Here is a 16,676-nt window from a genome sequence, read left to right on the forward strand (position 1 = left end):
TTTTTTTTTTTTTTTTTTTAAGAAAAAACGGTGCAGATAACTGGATGGTTTCATCTTTTCTAAAGATATGGCTGCCAGGTGACCCTGAATCCTCCCTTAGTTATGCTGCAATAGACGTAGGCTGCCGGGGGATTCCCATGATGCATTGAGTTTTTCCTTTCCAGTCACCTTTCTCACTCACTATGTGTTAACAGACCTCTCTGCATTGAATCATATCTGTTATTAACCTCTGTCTCTCTTCCACAGCATGTCTTTTCCTGTCTTCCTTCTCTCACCCCAACCGGTCGCAGCAGATGGCCCCGCCCCTCCCTGAGCCTGGTTCTGCTGGAGGTTTCTTCCTGTTAAAAGGGAGTTTTTCCTTCCCACTGTCGCCAAAGTGCTTGCTCATAGGGGGTCATATGATTGTTGGGTTTTTCTCTGTATCTATGAAGCACCTTGAGGCAACTTTTGTTGTGATTTGGCGCTATATAAATAAAATTGAATAGCTAGGTTTCATTTGACGTAGACGTGACGTCGACGTAAAGCGCGAAATTTGACTGGCGGTCGGAAGTGAAAAAGATAAGCGCAAAATCACAGACAGACAGTACGCAAAATGCCTATGTCCTGTTGTGTTTACGGATGCTCCAGTAGGTCGACCCGAGAAACTGATAAACGGTATTTTAGGGTACCAAAAATAGCCCAACGAAGAGGAGAAAAATGGAAAATTCTAACCGAAAAACGTAGGAAAAATGGATTTTAAATTTACGTTTACAGTCGGGAGGAGCAGAGTCTGCCAATGCCCGTGTCTGCAGCGACCACTTCGTCAGAGGTAATGTTATGTTTGCAAACGAACTTATTAGCATTAGGTTGTCGTTAAATTCTCGTTTACTTAGTGCTTTTAAGTTAGTAGTCTAATATTGACTTGATTGGGACTATAGGCTGCCCAAGTGCTTTGGATGACGAAGAGTCGGAGGACTGGGCTCCGACGGTCAATCTCGGCTACGAACGAAAACCCAGATCGGAATCAGTTCTCAAACGAGAACCTACTTAATTAGGCTACTAACCCTGCCATACAATTGCAATGAGCTGCAATCACTTCTCCATCCTCCTTTGCAATTACCCAAGTCTTCAGAGGTGTCTCGTTAGACCTCTGAGAATGGTTTACCTTGAAACAAACAACTGTCACTCTAACGAAGTCCTAAGGATGTGGCATGTTTGTTGACGTTAAAGCCGCTACCGCTAACTGTTAGCGTGTTTAAGATAAAGCAATATAAGAACAAACACTCACCCTTGCAAACACCAAACTGTATCCATCACGGAGACGTTTTGTTCCAAGGTTGTGGACCCACCCGCTGACAAAAAAATTGTACGCCTCCAGACTCTTGAAAGCTTTCATTTGCTGCCTAGTGTAGTAAGAAGTCTGGAGGACCAAGTAGTTGGTGATATCCACAGCCTCGATAGTAGGCAAATCCTTTACTTCTGTGGTGTATTCGGACATTTTCAAAGAATACGGATCACGTCCGATATATTTTTTAACTATCTGTTTATATCTCTCCCGAGAAACGGGGTCTAAAGTTGCACAATAGCTGCTCTCCTGACTCTCCACAGTGTCCTCCATGTTTACTTCCGCCCTCCACTCAAAAATCGCGCTGCCTCCGCACGTCATCAGAACCACGTGACCGCAACCCAACTATTGAATTGAATTGAATATTATTTGCCGATTAGTCTCTAATTATGTGTCATGTCTATCAAAAGTGCAACACGTTTTTCACTGGACTCTATGCAGTCTGTTTCCACACTAATTAAGAAGGTAAAGTAGCAACCAGGTGCTGGTAATCACCTTTAGATGATCAGAAGTTTCTGATATGTAATAATTACGTGTGTGTGTTTTATCACAGTGCCCAGGAGGAAAGACAAAAGCAATGAATCCTGGTAGAGTTAAGGCCCTTTCAATAAAAAAAGCAGATAAATAAATAAAATGAAGACATCTTTCATTCTACAGTGAGGAAGATTATTCACAAGTGGAAAACATTCAAGACAGCTTCCCAGGAGTGGACACCAAGGCAAACTCACCTCGAGGTCAGACTGTGCAATGCTCAGAGAAATTGGAAAGAAAAAAAACACTACATCTCTCGCTCTACAGACCTCAGATTCAGAGGGCCAGGAGTCAGACTGCTAGTGGCTGTAAGGCTATTTTTCTCAAATTTTTATGTCTTGATGATGACCAGAAAGTTGAATTGTCACATTAATAGATATAATGCAGCTCGATTACTGAAGCTCTGCATAAACTGGCAAACAAACAGATAGATGAAGAGGCCTTGTACAGAATATGAAGTAAGCAGAAGTGCTGGGTATCTTACCTGTGGAAAAACCTGTCTTCTTGTGACACTTAGTAAATTCAATGTTAAAGTAAGTGACCAGTGCGTGGATGTAGTCATTCCTCTGGATCTGCAGGCAAAAAGATGATGTGAAGGACAGGTCCTCAGGTTTTACTGTGTAGATGTCCACTTCCTGTAAAAGTAAAAAAAAAATTTTTTACATAAAAAAATGACAAGTTTCTTATGTGAGTCATTACATTAAGTTCTCCCTTTCACTGTGATTCAAAGAAAAGTCTCAGAAGTGTGCTTTTAGAAATGTATATGAATTCTTTAATAGAGCGCTTTGCTCTTACCTTCACCGGACCTTTTATTTATTCACACAACAGAAATTAAACCTACCAGTTTTAAAAGGCTGTAAAATAAATCTGCAATACAGCGAGGAAAAAACGACCAACATTAAGATGGACCCTACAGGAAAGCTTCCACTTGGGTGGCTGTAGCTCAGGAGGTAGAGCAGGTCACCTACTGATCAGAAGGTCGGTGGTTCGATCCCTGGCATCCCATGTCAAGTATCCTTGGGCAAGATACTAACCCCCGACTTGCTCTCCAATGCATCCATATGACTGTGTGAGATTAGGTGAATGAGGCATGTTGTATAGAGCGCTTTGAGTGCTCCGTGAGAGTAGAAAAGCGCTATATAAGAATCAGTCCATTTACCTCCACAAGTAGAAGCCAGTAACCGCTGTGTAGGATAGACAAGAAGAAGGAGCTGTGCCCATACTTGTCATGATCCAAGTGTTGGGGATCATGTCATGCAAGGCTCTACAACCCAAGTCTATAAATGTCCCCTGATTCCAATCAATTTTACAAGGTCTCCCATATCATCCCAGTGAGTCATGCTAAGTGTGGAGCACGTTCCTCCTGATTCTGGTTTATTGTCAACATAAAGAATTATCTATGATTACTGCACAACAGAGGAAAGCTTACCTGAAACCTGCTACCACAGCATAAACATGAAGGCGTTTCACGTGGCATCAGTGCTAATAGATATTCACTGATGGCTTTGGTGCCAGATGCCACATTTGCTGCAAAGGAATGAGCCTTATGTTTGGTGACAATAAAACACTGCAACAATAATATCAGATTTCCCCGGCTGTCTTTAAAAAATAATTAATCCCATAAACACATTTACGAGATGTTTACTCTGGTCATGCAGTATAAACTTCTCAAAGTCACATTTCAAAGTTTAAGACAGCAATATACTGCATTGCAATGTTTATCCTCTAGCAATTACTCCTAAGGCAAAATAAACATTTTAAGAGCACCATCATACAGGTTGTTTTCTTCACCATCATACTTGCTAATGATGCTCCCCGAGTATCGTTACAGTAGTTTTCAGTCAAGGTTTAATAACACGGGGTCCTGTACGTGCTACTCCTCGGTTATACAACTTTAATGAGGTCAATCAGTAATTAATTTAAAGTCAACACAGTGACTTTGAATGGATTTGCATGTCTTTAAAAGGCCTTACACCATTAATACCACTCTTTTCAGTGTGGTATCAATGGTGTAAGGCCTTGATATAAAAACAATCCCAGAGGCAAAACAACCCTATTCCCATCAGCCTCACACACTTTTTATCTCAAGGGCTGTCTGCCTAAGTCAGTTTATACAGAGGGGGAAAACTGAAACTAAAAAACTAAGCTGCAGTGATTTAAGTTACTGGAACTACTCATATGAACAACTAGTTTGCACAAGAAGTATTGAACAGACCTTTGCTTTGATTAAAAAGACTAACATACTTATAAACGCATGGCACAACACAGAAGAGCCACGTCAGCAGGACAAGACTCGGTTGTTCACCTGCATCTAAAGGACAAAGGTCACTCCTTCGAGGATGCCAATGTTCACATTTTGGACAGAGAAGACAGATCCATCCATTCAAGAAAGAGGAGTGAAAGAAGCCATCCATGTCCATCTTTGAACAGAGGCGGTGGCTTATGACACCAACTGTCTGCCATCTGGAATCCAGTTTTGAGATCCCTTCAGACACCATAAGGCCCAATCACATCCTGGGCCATTTGACCTCAGGAAGTCACATGATAGGGTGGCGCTAGGCTTCACCCAAAACCTTGGCTGATTGTGACCCACACCTGTTTTCACACCTTGGCTCGTGTGATTAGGTAGAGCAGCGGTCCCCAACCTTTTCTGCGCCACGGACCGGTTTATTCCCGACAATATTTTCACGGACTGGCCTTTAAGGTGTCGTGGAAAAATACAACAAAATAAAACTAGTACCGGCATGATAACAAAATAACGCTGAAAACCGATAAAAACCCTGAAAAGCATACATTTCACACCTGAGCCTCAACTCTCGCGTCCCGGTACCAAACAACTCACAGACCAGTAGAGGATCATTAATGGGTCCATGACTCTCTTGGGGGGACACTTCCATAGTGCTTAAATCTGGGACTCTCCACCAACTGCTCTTAGAACTGAAGAAGCTTCTCGGATGAGAGTTGAAACGTCTTCAAGGAAACTTAAAGAAATCCAGATGCTTTTCTTTCTAAGCTATTTAGACTAGGATGAGCTGGATGACTGAGAACCTTCACAGAAAAGAAATCTCTCTCTTTTTATTTTAAGTGAGTCACTCTTTTTGCTACTTGCAGTTGTCATCTTTCACTGCTCTCTGAGCTCAGCTTATTTTACCAATACTGGAGACTGCACTCTTGTAGTGGGTGCACTGCAATGCTCTATAATACATCGTCAGTTTGACTGGATGCAGAAATTGTGCTGATAGTGCTGAAAATCATAGCATTTAGATTTCAAAACACCGTGATACGTTATAATTCTGTGATACTCGCCATAGTCATATAGTTGCTATGGGACCATAGCAGCTTTGACTCTAGAAAGTTCTCAGATCACAGTATATGCTATATGGGCAAAAGTACTGGCCCACCTACATGTTACACCTTGGCAATGGAAACCATGGAACGATGCTCCTAGCACAGTTTTTGTGCTGATGTTAATGCCTGAGGAGGTCTGTGGCTCTTTAGTTAACATGTGTCTCAGCGCTCATCGATCTCTGCAAATTTTCTTTGTGGCTGAGTTGCTGTGGTTCCTAAATGCTTCCTTTTGTCAATAATTTCACAAACTAAATTGTTGCAACAATTGCATCCTATTACAGTAACACATTCAAATTCACCGACCTCTTCAGAGCAATTATTTCTTTCACAAATGTCTGTAAGGGCAAATGGGATGCCTGCGTGGTAATAGGACTGAAAACAGCTGAACTCAAAGCGGTGAGGAAAGACTTGTAAGGTGACAAAAGTATGAGCTAAAAGGGGAACATGAAAGAGGCAACACTGAAGTGAAGGTATAACCGCACAACAATATTCCACTGGGACAAAGGTGAGACAGGGCAGAGCCATCTAATCAAGGCCAGCGATAAGAAGGTCACTATGACAAGGAGCACAATCAGGGAGACTAGACAGACTGCTATTGGCATGCATGGCAGTGTGATCAGGCAAATAAACACAGAGGGAGCCACAGACAGAACAACATCGAGGTGGCACTCATAACAGCCCCGGTATGTTAGACAATACGTTTGCCAGTCAAACAATGTCATTGGGTAGTTAATCACTAGTTAACGTGCAACCCTGGTGTGTTTTACCAGGTTAATTATGCCACAAACAGAACTGCTAAACTGTATTCCCAGAGCAAGAAATGAAATCTGAAGCTCAGAATTGGCATTAAACCCTTTTTATTGTTGCTTCAGTTAATAATCAGCAATGGCAGCGCTGCATATTGGCTGATCAGGCAGTGAACATTACCCATGAGCCAAAATATGATTCACTAACCTTGACCAGGCAGGAGTTGGTCACCACCTGTTTGGGGTCTACTACGTCCACCAGGGGTTCCTTCATGGCCACATTACGGATACACGTCATGTCAAAGCCATACACGTTCTCCCACCCTGGTAAATACAGCGTCACAAAATGATTTGTTATCACATTCTAAACATATTTAGAATCAATATTTTCTTCTGTTGTATTTGCTCCAAGTTTCTATTTGGTTTATAGAGCCGGCAAAAGCCACAGGATATGTAAACATTTGGACTGAATATGAAAAAATAAATAAATAAAAATCTCTGGTTGGGGGCTTTGCTCGTCCCAGAATAGTCTCATCTAAGATCCTAGAGAGATATATCCTGACATTTTGGAATGATTTTCATTTTGACAGATGAAAGTCACATTGTATATGGCGATGAATTGTCAACACGAGCCCCTTGAACACAGGCAGCATTCTTTCCCTGAATATCCTCGTTGCTCAAGTGAAATTGGTGCATAAATTATTCACAAAGCACCTTAAGAGAGTGTGTGAGCAAACATCTCTGTTGTGGCCCAAGAGGCAGGGAAGAACTACTTGAACGCGCTGAAATACTGGTGATAATGAACAGGTCACAAACCCCCGGGGGCTTTTGTAATGCTGTGTATTTGCATTTCCTGCTGCCCACTTAACTTACTCTGCAGCCCAGAGTAGCACTAATGACTGCAGGATGCTCTTAGAATGCTGGAGTGCTACAGAAAGGCACTTCCAACTGAGATAAAGGTCGTCTTTGGCTCCGTGCCACTGGAAAAAGTTTGCCGTCAATATGTACACTTGTCTCAGCGTGACTTTGTGCATAGAGCACTTCAGAGCCACAGCGAGCTTAACTGAACTAGCCAGACATAAGAAGACCAATATGATATGATTGGCTAGATTTTATCTGGTGCACTGTGGTTGTATAATTTCCCAGATGTATGGAGGAGTGTGAGTAGGAGGCCTACTGGCAATTGTGTTGTCATTTTGGGTTGTGCGCAGACTTTATGCTGCTTTATGTCCAGCAGCAATAAATCGCCCACAGTGCTCCTTGCAGTGTTTATACAGGGGATCATACAGAGATGGAGAGGCTTGTTGACTTATAATATCAATTATCATGCCCAGTCTTGTACCTCAGGAATAGTTTAAAATTATTTGCAGAGCTGGAAAGGCTGTGTGTGTGTGCCCACAGTGGAGAGCAGAACGTGGGTGTGTTGATGGTGCTTTCTGCATCCATCCAGCAAGTCGTATTTCTGGTTACCCACGCTATGTACAGGACAAGTAAGTGGCAAAAACATGATTTTGGCATTAAACTGCACTTACAGTGTATTTTGAAGTCTTTGTACTGCCTGTCCTCTATGGCCACCACATACAGGGAGGCCCGGTCAGGAAACATTAATCCACCAGGTTTCTGGAAAAAAACCCAGAGATGAATTAGGAATGCATCAAAACTGCAAAACGTTTGACCAAAATAAAATAAAATTAACTGAAAACTAACATGTAGATCTTTTTTTTAAAAATAAATAAATAAATAAATAAATAATAATAATAATAATAAACTTTATTTATAAAGCACGACTTAAAAACCAAGGGTATGCCAAGGTGCTTAACAAGTAACATAGAGAATAGAAGGAAGATAATAGAAATAGGACCAAAGCAAGTACTAGGTATGCAAGCAGGTAGCTGTCACTGATACATAGGAAAGCAACAGGTACAGAGCAAACAAGAAATTAAATGAGCATAAAAGTGCATAATATAAAATCATAAAAGAAATATTAACTAGAGGGAAAGGCAAGATTGAATAAGTGGGTTTTTAGTCGTGATTTGAACAGTGCAATGGAATCAACCCGGGACTTCAGCCGAGATCTGTTAGCAGCGAGTGCAGACAGCTGTGAGTGTTATTAGAAATGTAATCCTGAATCTGTTCAACTGTCCTAACATTTGAGAATATTATAATTCCAGCTTTATACTTTCTGTGTTTTATTACTTTAAACATTTTGTGTCGGTCGTGGTTGCTTGGTTTGGATTTCGTAGTTTCTGAGGTTCTTCTGTTGTTCCTCTGTGTGAAGTTTAGAGTTTTGTGTTTATTGTATTTTTTTAGATTAGTGCTTTGACTTTCAAAGTTCTGATTACATTGTTGTCTCTCTTTAACCGGTCGCAGCAGATGGCCCCGCCCCTCCCTGAGCCTGGTTCTGCCGGAGGTTTCTTCCTGTTAAAAGGGAGTTTTTCCTTCCCACTGTCGCCAAAATGCTTGCTCATATGGGTTCATATGATTGTTGGGTTTTTCTCTGTATCTATGAAGCACCTTGAGGCAACTTTTGTTGTGATTTGGCGCTATATAAATAAAATTGAATTGAATTGAATATTATTTGCCGATTAGTCTCTAATTATGTGTCATGTCTATCAAAAGTGCAACACGTTTTTCACTGGACTCTATGCAGTCTGTTTCCACACTAATTAAGAAGGTAAAGTAGCAACCAGGTGCTGGTAATCACCTTTAGATGATCAGAAGTTTCTGATATGTAATAATTATGTGTGTGTGTTTTATCACAGTGCCCAGGAGGAAAGACAAAAGCAATGAATCCTGGTAGAGTTAAGGCCCTTTCAATAAAAAAAGCAGATAAATAAATAAAATGAAGACATCTTTCATTCTACAGTGAGGAAGATTATTCACAAGTGGAAAACATTCAAGACAGCTTCCCAGGAGTGGACACCAAGGCAAACTCACCTCGAGGTCAGACTGTGCAATGCTCAGAGAAATTGGAAAGAAAAAAAACACTACATCTCTCGCTCTACAGACCTCAGATTCAGAGGGCCAGGAGTCAGACTGCTAGTGGCTGTAAGGCTATTTTTCTCAAATTTTTATGTCTTGATGATGACCAGAAAGTTGAATTGTCACATTAATAGATATAATGCAGCTCGATTACTGAAGCTCTGCATAAACTGGCAAACAAACAGATAGATGAAGAGGCCTTGTACAGAATATGAAGTAAGCAGAAGTGCTGGGTATCTTACCTGTGGAAAAACCTGTCTTCTTGTGACACTTAGTAAATTCAATGTTAAAGTAAGTGACCAGTGCGTGGATGTAGTCATTCCTCTGGATCTGCAGGCAAAAAGATGATGTGAAGGACAGGTCCTCAGGTTTTACTGTGTAGATGTCCACTTCCTGTAAAAGTAAAAAAAACATTTTTTACATAAAAAAATGACAAGTTTCTTATGTGAGTCATTACATTAAGTTCTCCCTTTCACTGTGATTCAAAGAAAAGTCTCAGAAGTGTGCTTTTAGAAATGTATATGAATTCTTTAATAGAGCGCTTTGCTCTTACCTTCACCGGACCTTTTATTTATTCACACAACAAGAAATTAAACCTACCAGTTTTAAAAGGCTGTAAAAAATAAATCTGCAATACAGCGAGGACAAAACGACCAACATTAAGATGGAGCCTACAGTAAAGCTTCCACTTGGGTGGCTGTAGCTCAGGAGGTAGAGCAGGTCACCTACTGATCAGAAGGTCGGTGGTTCGATCCCTGGCATCCCATGTCAAGTATCCTTGGGCAAGATACTAACCCCCGACTTGCTCTCCAATGCATCCATATGACTGTGTGAGATTAGGTGAATGAGGCATGTTGTATAGAGCGCTTTGAGTGCTCCGTGAGAGTAGAAAAGCGCTATATAAGAATCAGTCCATTTACCTCCACAAGTAGAAGCCAGTAACCGCTGTGTAGGATAGACAAGAAGAAGGAGCTGTGCCCATACTTGTCATGATCCAAGTGTTGGGGATCATGTCATGCAAGGCTCTACAACCCAAGTCTATAAATGTCCCCTGATTCCAATCAATTTTACAAGGTCTCCCATATCATCCCAGTGAGTCATGCTAAGTGTGGAGCACGTTCCTCCTGATTCTGGTTTATTGTCAACATAAAGAATTATCTATGATTACTGCACAACAGAGGAAAGCTTACCTGAAACCTGCTACCACAGCATAAACATGAAGGCGTTTCACGTGGCATCAGTGCTAATAGATATTCACTGATGGCTTTGGTGCCAGATGCCACATTTGCTGCAGAGGAATGAGCCTTATGTTTGGTGACAATAAAACACTGCAACAATAATATCAGATTTCCCCGGCTGTCTTTAAAAAATAATTAATCCCATAAACACATTTACGAGATGTTTACTCTGGTCATGCAGTATAAACTTCTCAAAGTCACATTTCAAAGTTTAAGACAGCAATATACTGCATTGCAATGTTTATCCTCTAGCAATTACTCCTAAGGCAAAATAAACATTTTAAGAGCACCATCATACAGGTTGTTTTCTTCACCATCATACTTGCTAATGATGCTCCCCGAGTATCGTTACAGTAGTTTTCAGTCAAGGTTTAATAACACGGGGTCCTGTACGTGCTACTCCTCGGTTATACAACTTTAATGAGGTCAATCAGTAATTAATTTAAAGTCAACACAGTGACTTTGAATGGATTTGCATGTCTTTAAAAGGCCTTACACCATTAATACCACTCTTTTCAGTGTGGTATCAATGGTGTAAGGCCTTGATATAAAAACAATCCCAGAGGCAAAACAACCCTATTCCCATCAGCCTCACACACTTTTTATCTCAAGGGCTGTCTGCCTAAGTCAGTTTATACAGAGGGGGAAAACTGAAACTAAAAAACTAAGCTGCAGTGATTTAAGTTACTGGAACTACTCATATGAACAACTAGTTTGCACAAGAAGTATTGAACAGACCTTTGCTTTGATTAAAAAGACTAACATACTTATAAACGCATGGCACAACACAGAAGAGCCACGTCAGCAGGACAAGACTCGGTTGTTCACCTGCATCTAAAGGACAAAGGTCACTCCTTCGAGGATGCCAATGTTCACATTTTGGACAGAGAAGACAGATCCATCCATTCAAGAAAGAGGAGTGAAAGAAGCCATCCATGTCCATCTTTGAACAGAGGCGGTGGCTTATGACACCAACTGTCTGCCATCTGGAATCCAGTTTTGAGATCCCTTCAGACACCATAAGGCCCAATCACATCCTGGGCCATTTGACCTCAGGAAGTCACATGATAGGGTGGCGCTAGGCTTCACCCAAAACCTTGGCTGATTGTGACCCACACCTGTTTTCACACCTTGGCTCGTGTGATTAGGTAGAGCAGCGGTCCCCAACCTTTTCTGCGCCACGGACCGGTTTATTCCCGACAATATTTTCACGGACTGGCCTTTAAGGTGTCGTGGAAAAATACAACAAAATAAAACTAGTACCGGCATGATAACAAAATAACGCTGAAAACCGATAAAAACCCTGAAAAGCATACATTTCACACCTGAGCCTCAACTCTCGCGTCCCGGTACCAAACAACTCACAGACCAGTAGAGGATCATTAAGGGGTCCATGACTCTCTTGGGGGGACACTTCCATAGGGCTTAAATCTGGGACTCTCCACCAATTGCTCTTAGAACTGAAGAAGCTTCTCGGATGAGAGTTGAAACGTCTTCAAGGAAACTTAAAGAAATCCAGATGCTTTTCTTTCTAAGCTATTTAGACTAGGATGAGCTGGATGACTGAGAACCTTCACAGAAAAGAAATCTCTCTCTTTTTATTTTAAGTGAGTCACTCTTTTTGCTACTTGCAGTTGTCATCTTTCACTGCTCTCTGAGCTCAGCTTATTTTACCAATACTGGAGACTGCACTCTTGTAGTGGGTGCACTGCAATGCTCTATAATACATCGTCAGTTTGACTGGATGCAGAAATTGTGCTGATAGTGCTGAAAATCATAGCATTTAGATTTCAAAACACCGTGATACGTTATAATTCTGTGATACTCGCCATAGTCATATAGTTGCTATGGGACCATAGCAGCTTTGACTCTAGAAAGTTCTCAGATCACAGTATATGCTATATGGGCAAAAGTACTGGCCCACCTACATGTTACACCTTGGCAATGGAAACCATGGAACGATGCTCCTAGCACAGTTTTTGTGCTGATGTTAATGCCTGAGGAGGTCTGTGGCTCTTTAGTTAACATGTGTCTCAGCGCTCATCGATCTCTGCAAATTTTCTTTGTGGCTGAGTTGCTGTGGTTCCTAAATGCTTCCTTTTGTCAATAATTTCACAAACTAAATTGTTGCAACAATTGCATCCTATTACAGTAACACATTCAAATTCACCGACCTCTTCAGAGCAATTATTTCTTTCACAAATGTCTGTAAGGGCAAATGGGATGCCTGCGTGGTAATAGGACTGAAAACAGCTGAACTCAAAGCGGTGAGGAAAGACTTGTAAGGTGACAAAAGTATGAGCTAAAAGGGGAACATGAAAGAGGCAACACTGAAGTGAAGGTATAACCGCACAACAATATTCCACTGGGACAAAGGTGAGACAGGGCAGAGCCATCTAATCAAGGCCAGCGATAAGAAGGTCACTATGACAAGGAGCACAATCAGGGAGACTAGACAGACTGCTATTGGCATGCATGGCAGTGTGATCAGGCAAATAAACACAGAGGGAGCCACAGACAGAACAACATCGAGGTGGCACTCATAACAGCCCCGGTATGTTAGACAATACGTTTGCCAGTCAAACAATGTCATTGGGTAGTTAATCAGTAGTTAACGTGCAACCCTGGTGTGTTTTACCAGGTTAATTATGCCACAAACAGAACTGCTAAACTGTATTCCCAGAGCAAGAAATGAAATCTGAAGCTCAGAATTGGCATTAAACCCTTTTTATTGTTGCTTCAGTTAATAATCAGCAATGGCAGCGCTGCATATTGGCTGATCAGGCAGTGAACATTACCCATGAGCCAAAATATGATTCACTAACCTTGACCAGGCAGGAGTTGGTCACCACCTGTTTGGGGTCTACTACGTCCACCAGGGGTTCCTTCATGGCCACATTACGGATACACGTCATGTCAAAGCCATACACGTTCTCCCACCCTGGTAAATACAGCGTCACAAAATGATTTGTTATCACATTCTAAACATATTTAGAATCAATATTTTCTTCTGTTGTATTTGCTCCAAGTTTCTATTTGGTTTATAGAGCCGGCAAAAGCCACAGGATATGTAAACATTTGGACTGAATATGAAAAAATAAATAAATAAAAATCTCTGGTTGGGGGCTTTGCTCGTCCCAGAATAGTCTCATCTAAGATCCTAGAGAGATATATCCTGACATTTTGGAATGATTTTCATTTTGACAGATGAAAGTCACATTGTATATGGCGATGAATTGTCAACACGAGCCCCTTGAACACAGGCAGCATTCTTTCCCTGAATATCCTCGTTGCTCAAGTGAAATTGGTGCATAAATTATTCACAAAGCACCTTAAGAGAGTGTGTGAGCAAACATCTCTGTTGTGGCCCAAGAGGCAGGGAAGAACTACTTGAATGCGCTGAAATACTGGTGATAATGAACAGGTCACAAACCCCCGGGGGCTTTTGTAATGCTGTGTATTTGCATTTCCTGCTGCCCACTTAACTTACTCTGCAGCCCAGAGTAGCACTAATGACTGCAGGATGCTCTTAGAATGCTGGAGTGCTACAGAAAGGCACTTCCAACTGAGATAAAGGTCGTCTTTGGCTCCGTGCCACTGGAAAAAGTTTGCCGTCAATATGTACACTTGTCTCAGCGTGACTTTGTGCATAGAGCACTTCAGAGCCACAGCGAGCTTAACTGAACTAGCCAGACATAAGAAGACCAATATGATATGATTGGCTAGATTTTATCTGGTGCACTGTGGTTGTATAATTTCCCAGATGTATGGAGGAGTGTGAGTAGGAGGCCTACTGGCAATTGTGTTGTCATTTTGGGTTGTGCGCAGACTTTATGCTGCTTTATGTCCAGCAGCAATAAATCGCCCACAGTGCTCCTTGCAGTGTTTATACAGGGGATCATACAGAGATGGAGAGGCTTGTTGACTTATAATATCAATTATCATGCCCAGTCTTGTACCTCAGGAATAGTTTAAAATTATTTGCAGAGCTGGAAAGGCTGTGTGTGTGTGCCCACAGTGGAGAGCAGAACGTGGGTGTGTTGATGGTGCTTTCTGCATCCATCCAGCAAGTCGTATTTCTGGTTACCCACGCTATGTACAGGACAAGTAAGTGGCAAAAACATGATTTTGGCATTAAACTGCACTTACAGTGTATTTTGAAGTCTTTGTACTGCCTGTCCTCTATGGCCACCACATACAGGGAGGCCCGGTCAGGAAACATTAATCCACCAGGTTTCTGGAAAAAAACCCAGAGATGAATTAGGAATGCATCAAAACTGCAAAACGTTTGACCAAAATAAAATAAAATTAACTGAAAACTAACATGTAGATCTTTTTTTTAAAAATAAATAAATAAATAAATAAATAATAATAATAATAATAAACTTTATTTATAAAGCACGCTTAAAAACCAAGGGTATGCCAAGGTGCTTAACGAGTAACATAGAGAATAGAAGGAAGATAATAGTAATAGGACCAAAGCAAGTACTAAGTATGCAAGCAGGTAGCTGTCACTGATACATTGGACAGCAACAGGTACAGAGCAAACAAGAAATTAAATGAGCATAAAGGTGCATAATATAAAATCATAAAAGAAATATTAACTAGATGGAAAGGCAAGATTGAATAAGTGGGTTTTTAGTTGTGATTTGAACAGTGCAATGGAATCAACCCGGGACTTCAGCCGAGATCTGTTAGCAGCGAGTGCAGACAGCTGTGAGTGTTATTAGAAATGTAATCCTGAATCTGTTCAACTGTCCTAACATTTGAGAATATTATAATTCCAGCTTTATACTTTCTGTGTTTTATTACTTTAAACATTTTGTGTCGGTCGTGGTTGCTTGGTTTGGATTTCGTAGTTTCTGAGGTTCTTCTGTTGTTCCTCTGTGTGAAGTTTAGAGTTTTGTGTTTATTGTATTTTTTTAGATTCGTGCTTTGACTTTCAAAGTTCTGATTACATTGTTGTCTCTTGCTGATTTACTTTGCGGCTTCTAGTCGTGAGTTTTAGTTTTGCTTCTGTTTCTGTCACACCTCCCTCCGTCTCAGACTGTATTCATGCCTCGGTCCCTTTTGTTTACTTGCCTCATACATCTTGTTTAGCGTTAGTATTCGTGTCTCCCTCGCTAATAAAACATTTTACTTTGAAGCGTCTTATGTGAGCTTCCTGTCTGTCTCCCCCTGACTTCACGATTGTTTTCACCTGTGTCCCTAATCTTCTCCTTTCCAGATCATCTGTTAATACTCCCTGTTGTGCTGCTGATATTTTCGTCAATGATCAACAGCTCGTGTTTATTTAACTCCATCTGCCTACGTGTTCTTCATAAGCGTATCAGGTATCTTGGTGACTTGTGTTGTTGTAGGATACACACAAACGCACACAATCCAGACGTCTTACCAGCCACTTGTCCCTGGCAAAGATGACAGTGTTGAGCATGGATTCATAGAAGAGGCAGTAGCCCATCCATTCAGATATGATGATGTCAACTTTTTCAACAGGAAGCTCCACTTCCTCAACCTTGCCTTTGAAAATGGTGATAACTGAAACACACAAAACATTTTAAAACCGTAATATAATAAAGTTTAAATGAATCTTTAAGTCTTTACAATAACATGTGGGAGTTCTGGGGGCTAAAAAGTATAAGGTAAAGTATATTTTAGGGGACGTATGGAAGTTGTATTATTAGTTGTTTGTTACTTTTATTATTATTAAAATTATTCTTATTATTTTGCTGGGTGAAGGAATAGCTGCACCATCTGTTAAACCACTTCCAACAAAAACGTAGTTTATTACTAGTAATTTTAGAAAAGAAACTGTGAGTGGTGACACACCTGTTCATGCTTTGTAGGCTAACACAGCAGCCATTGTGTTGTTATGAAAATGAAACCAGCTGGGGACTGCGGTGGAGGAGTCGATCTTCGCCCTGCCTGAGATTAGCTGACTTCAGCTTTGTTTGTTCTGCTTTGGAAAGAAGCGACTGAAGAGTTTCCCTGATTATACAGATGTCTTCACAATGACACGTCAACCCTGTTACTCCAACTGCTGATTGCTTATTTGCTTTCCAGAACTCAGTAAACACACCGATAACTCTTTTCTTCGGTTACTTAAGCATACTTGTTATTCATAGGTTTAGAAATAAACGGGGCATTTGCTGACAGGGTGGTTTACAGCTCCATTATCTGGTAGGTGCAGAGTCAGGGGCTTGGCAGGAAATTTGACGCGCAGCAGGTGCTCTGATCATAACATACACTTTGAAGTTACACAGGATGGAAGCATATTTCTGCTAATGAATACAAATGAGCCAGTGTAAAGAACAAAGATGAAGGAATATCCACTCAAAAATGTGCTGGGTCATAAACGGTGTTCCAATCACTTCCATGGCCACAGGCAGTGTTGGGGAGTAACGGAATACATGTACCGCCATTACGTATTTAAAATATGAGTAACTGTATTCCGTTACAGTTACAATTTAAAAAGGTGGTATTTAGAATACAGTTACTTTGTTGAAA

General features: G+C 41.0%; 1 protein-coding gene across 1 annotated transcript in view; it reads right to left on the reverse strand.

Moving 5' to 3' along the window:
• The window catches only part of LOC102299175 (protein arginine N-methyltransferase 8-B), a 52,507-nt gene that overhangs the window by 4,073 nt on the left and 31,758 nt on the right, over positions 1-16,676 (reverse strand). Inside the window, exons 5-8 of the mRNA XM_005930352.3 lie at positions 15,565-15,707; positions 14,319-14,406; positions 12,995-13,110; positions 9,174-9,324 (exon numbers count right to left, since the gene is read on the reverse strand). Of these exons, the coding sequence (XP_005930414.1) occupies positions 9,174-9,324; positions 12,995-13,110; positions 14,319-14,406; positions 15,565-15,707 (498 nt within the window). The remainder of the gene's footprint in view (positions 1-9,173; positions 9,325-12,994; positions 13,111-14,318; positions 14,407-15,564; positions 15,708-16,676) is intronic.

The sequence above is a fragment of the Haplochromis burtoni genome, unplaced genomic scaffold (assembly GCF_018398535.1).
Source record: "Haplochromis burtoni strain Fernald_Lab_line unplaced genomic scaffold, NCSU_Asbu1 Contig_127, whole genome shotgun sequence".
Taxonomy (NCBI): Eukaryota; Metazoa; Chordata; class Actinopteri; order Cichliformes; family Cichlidae; genus Haplochromis; species Haplochromis burtoni.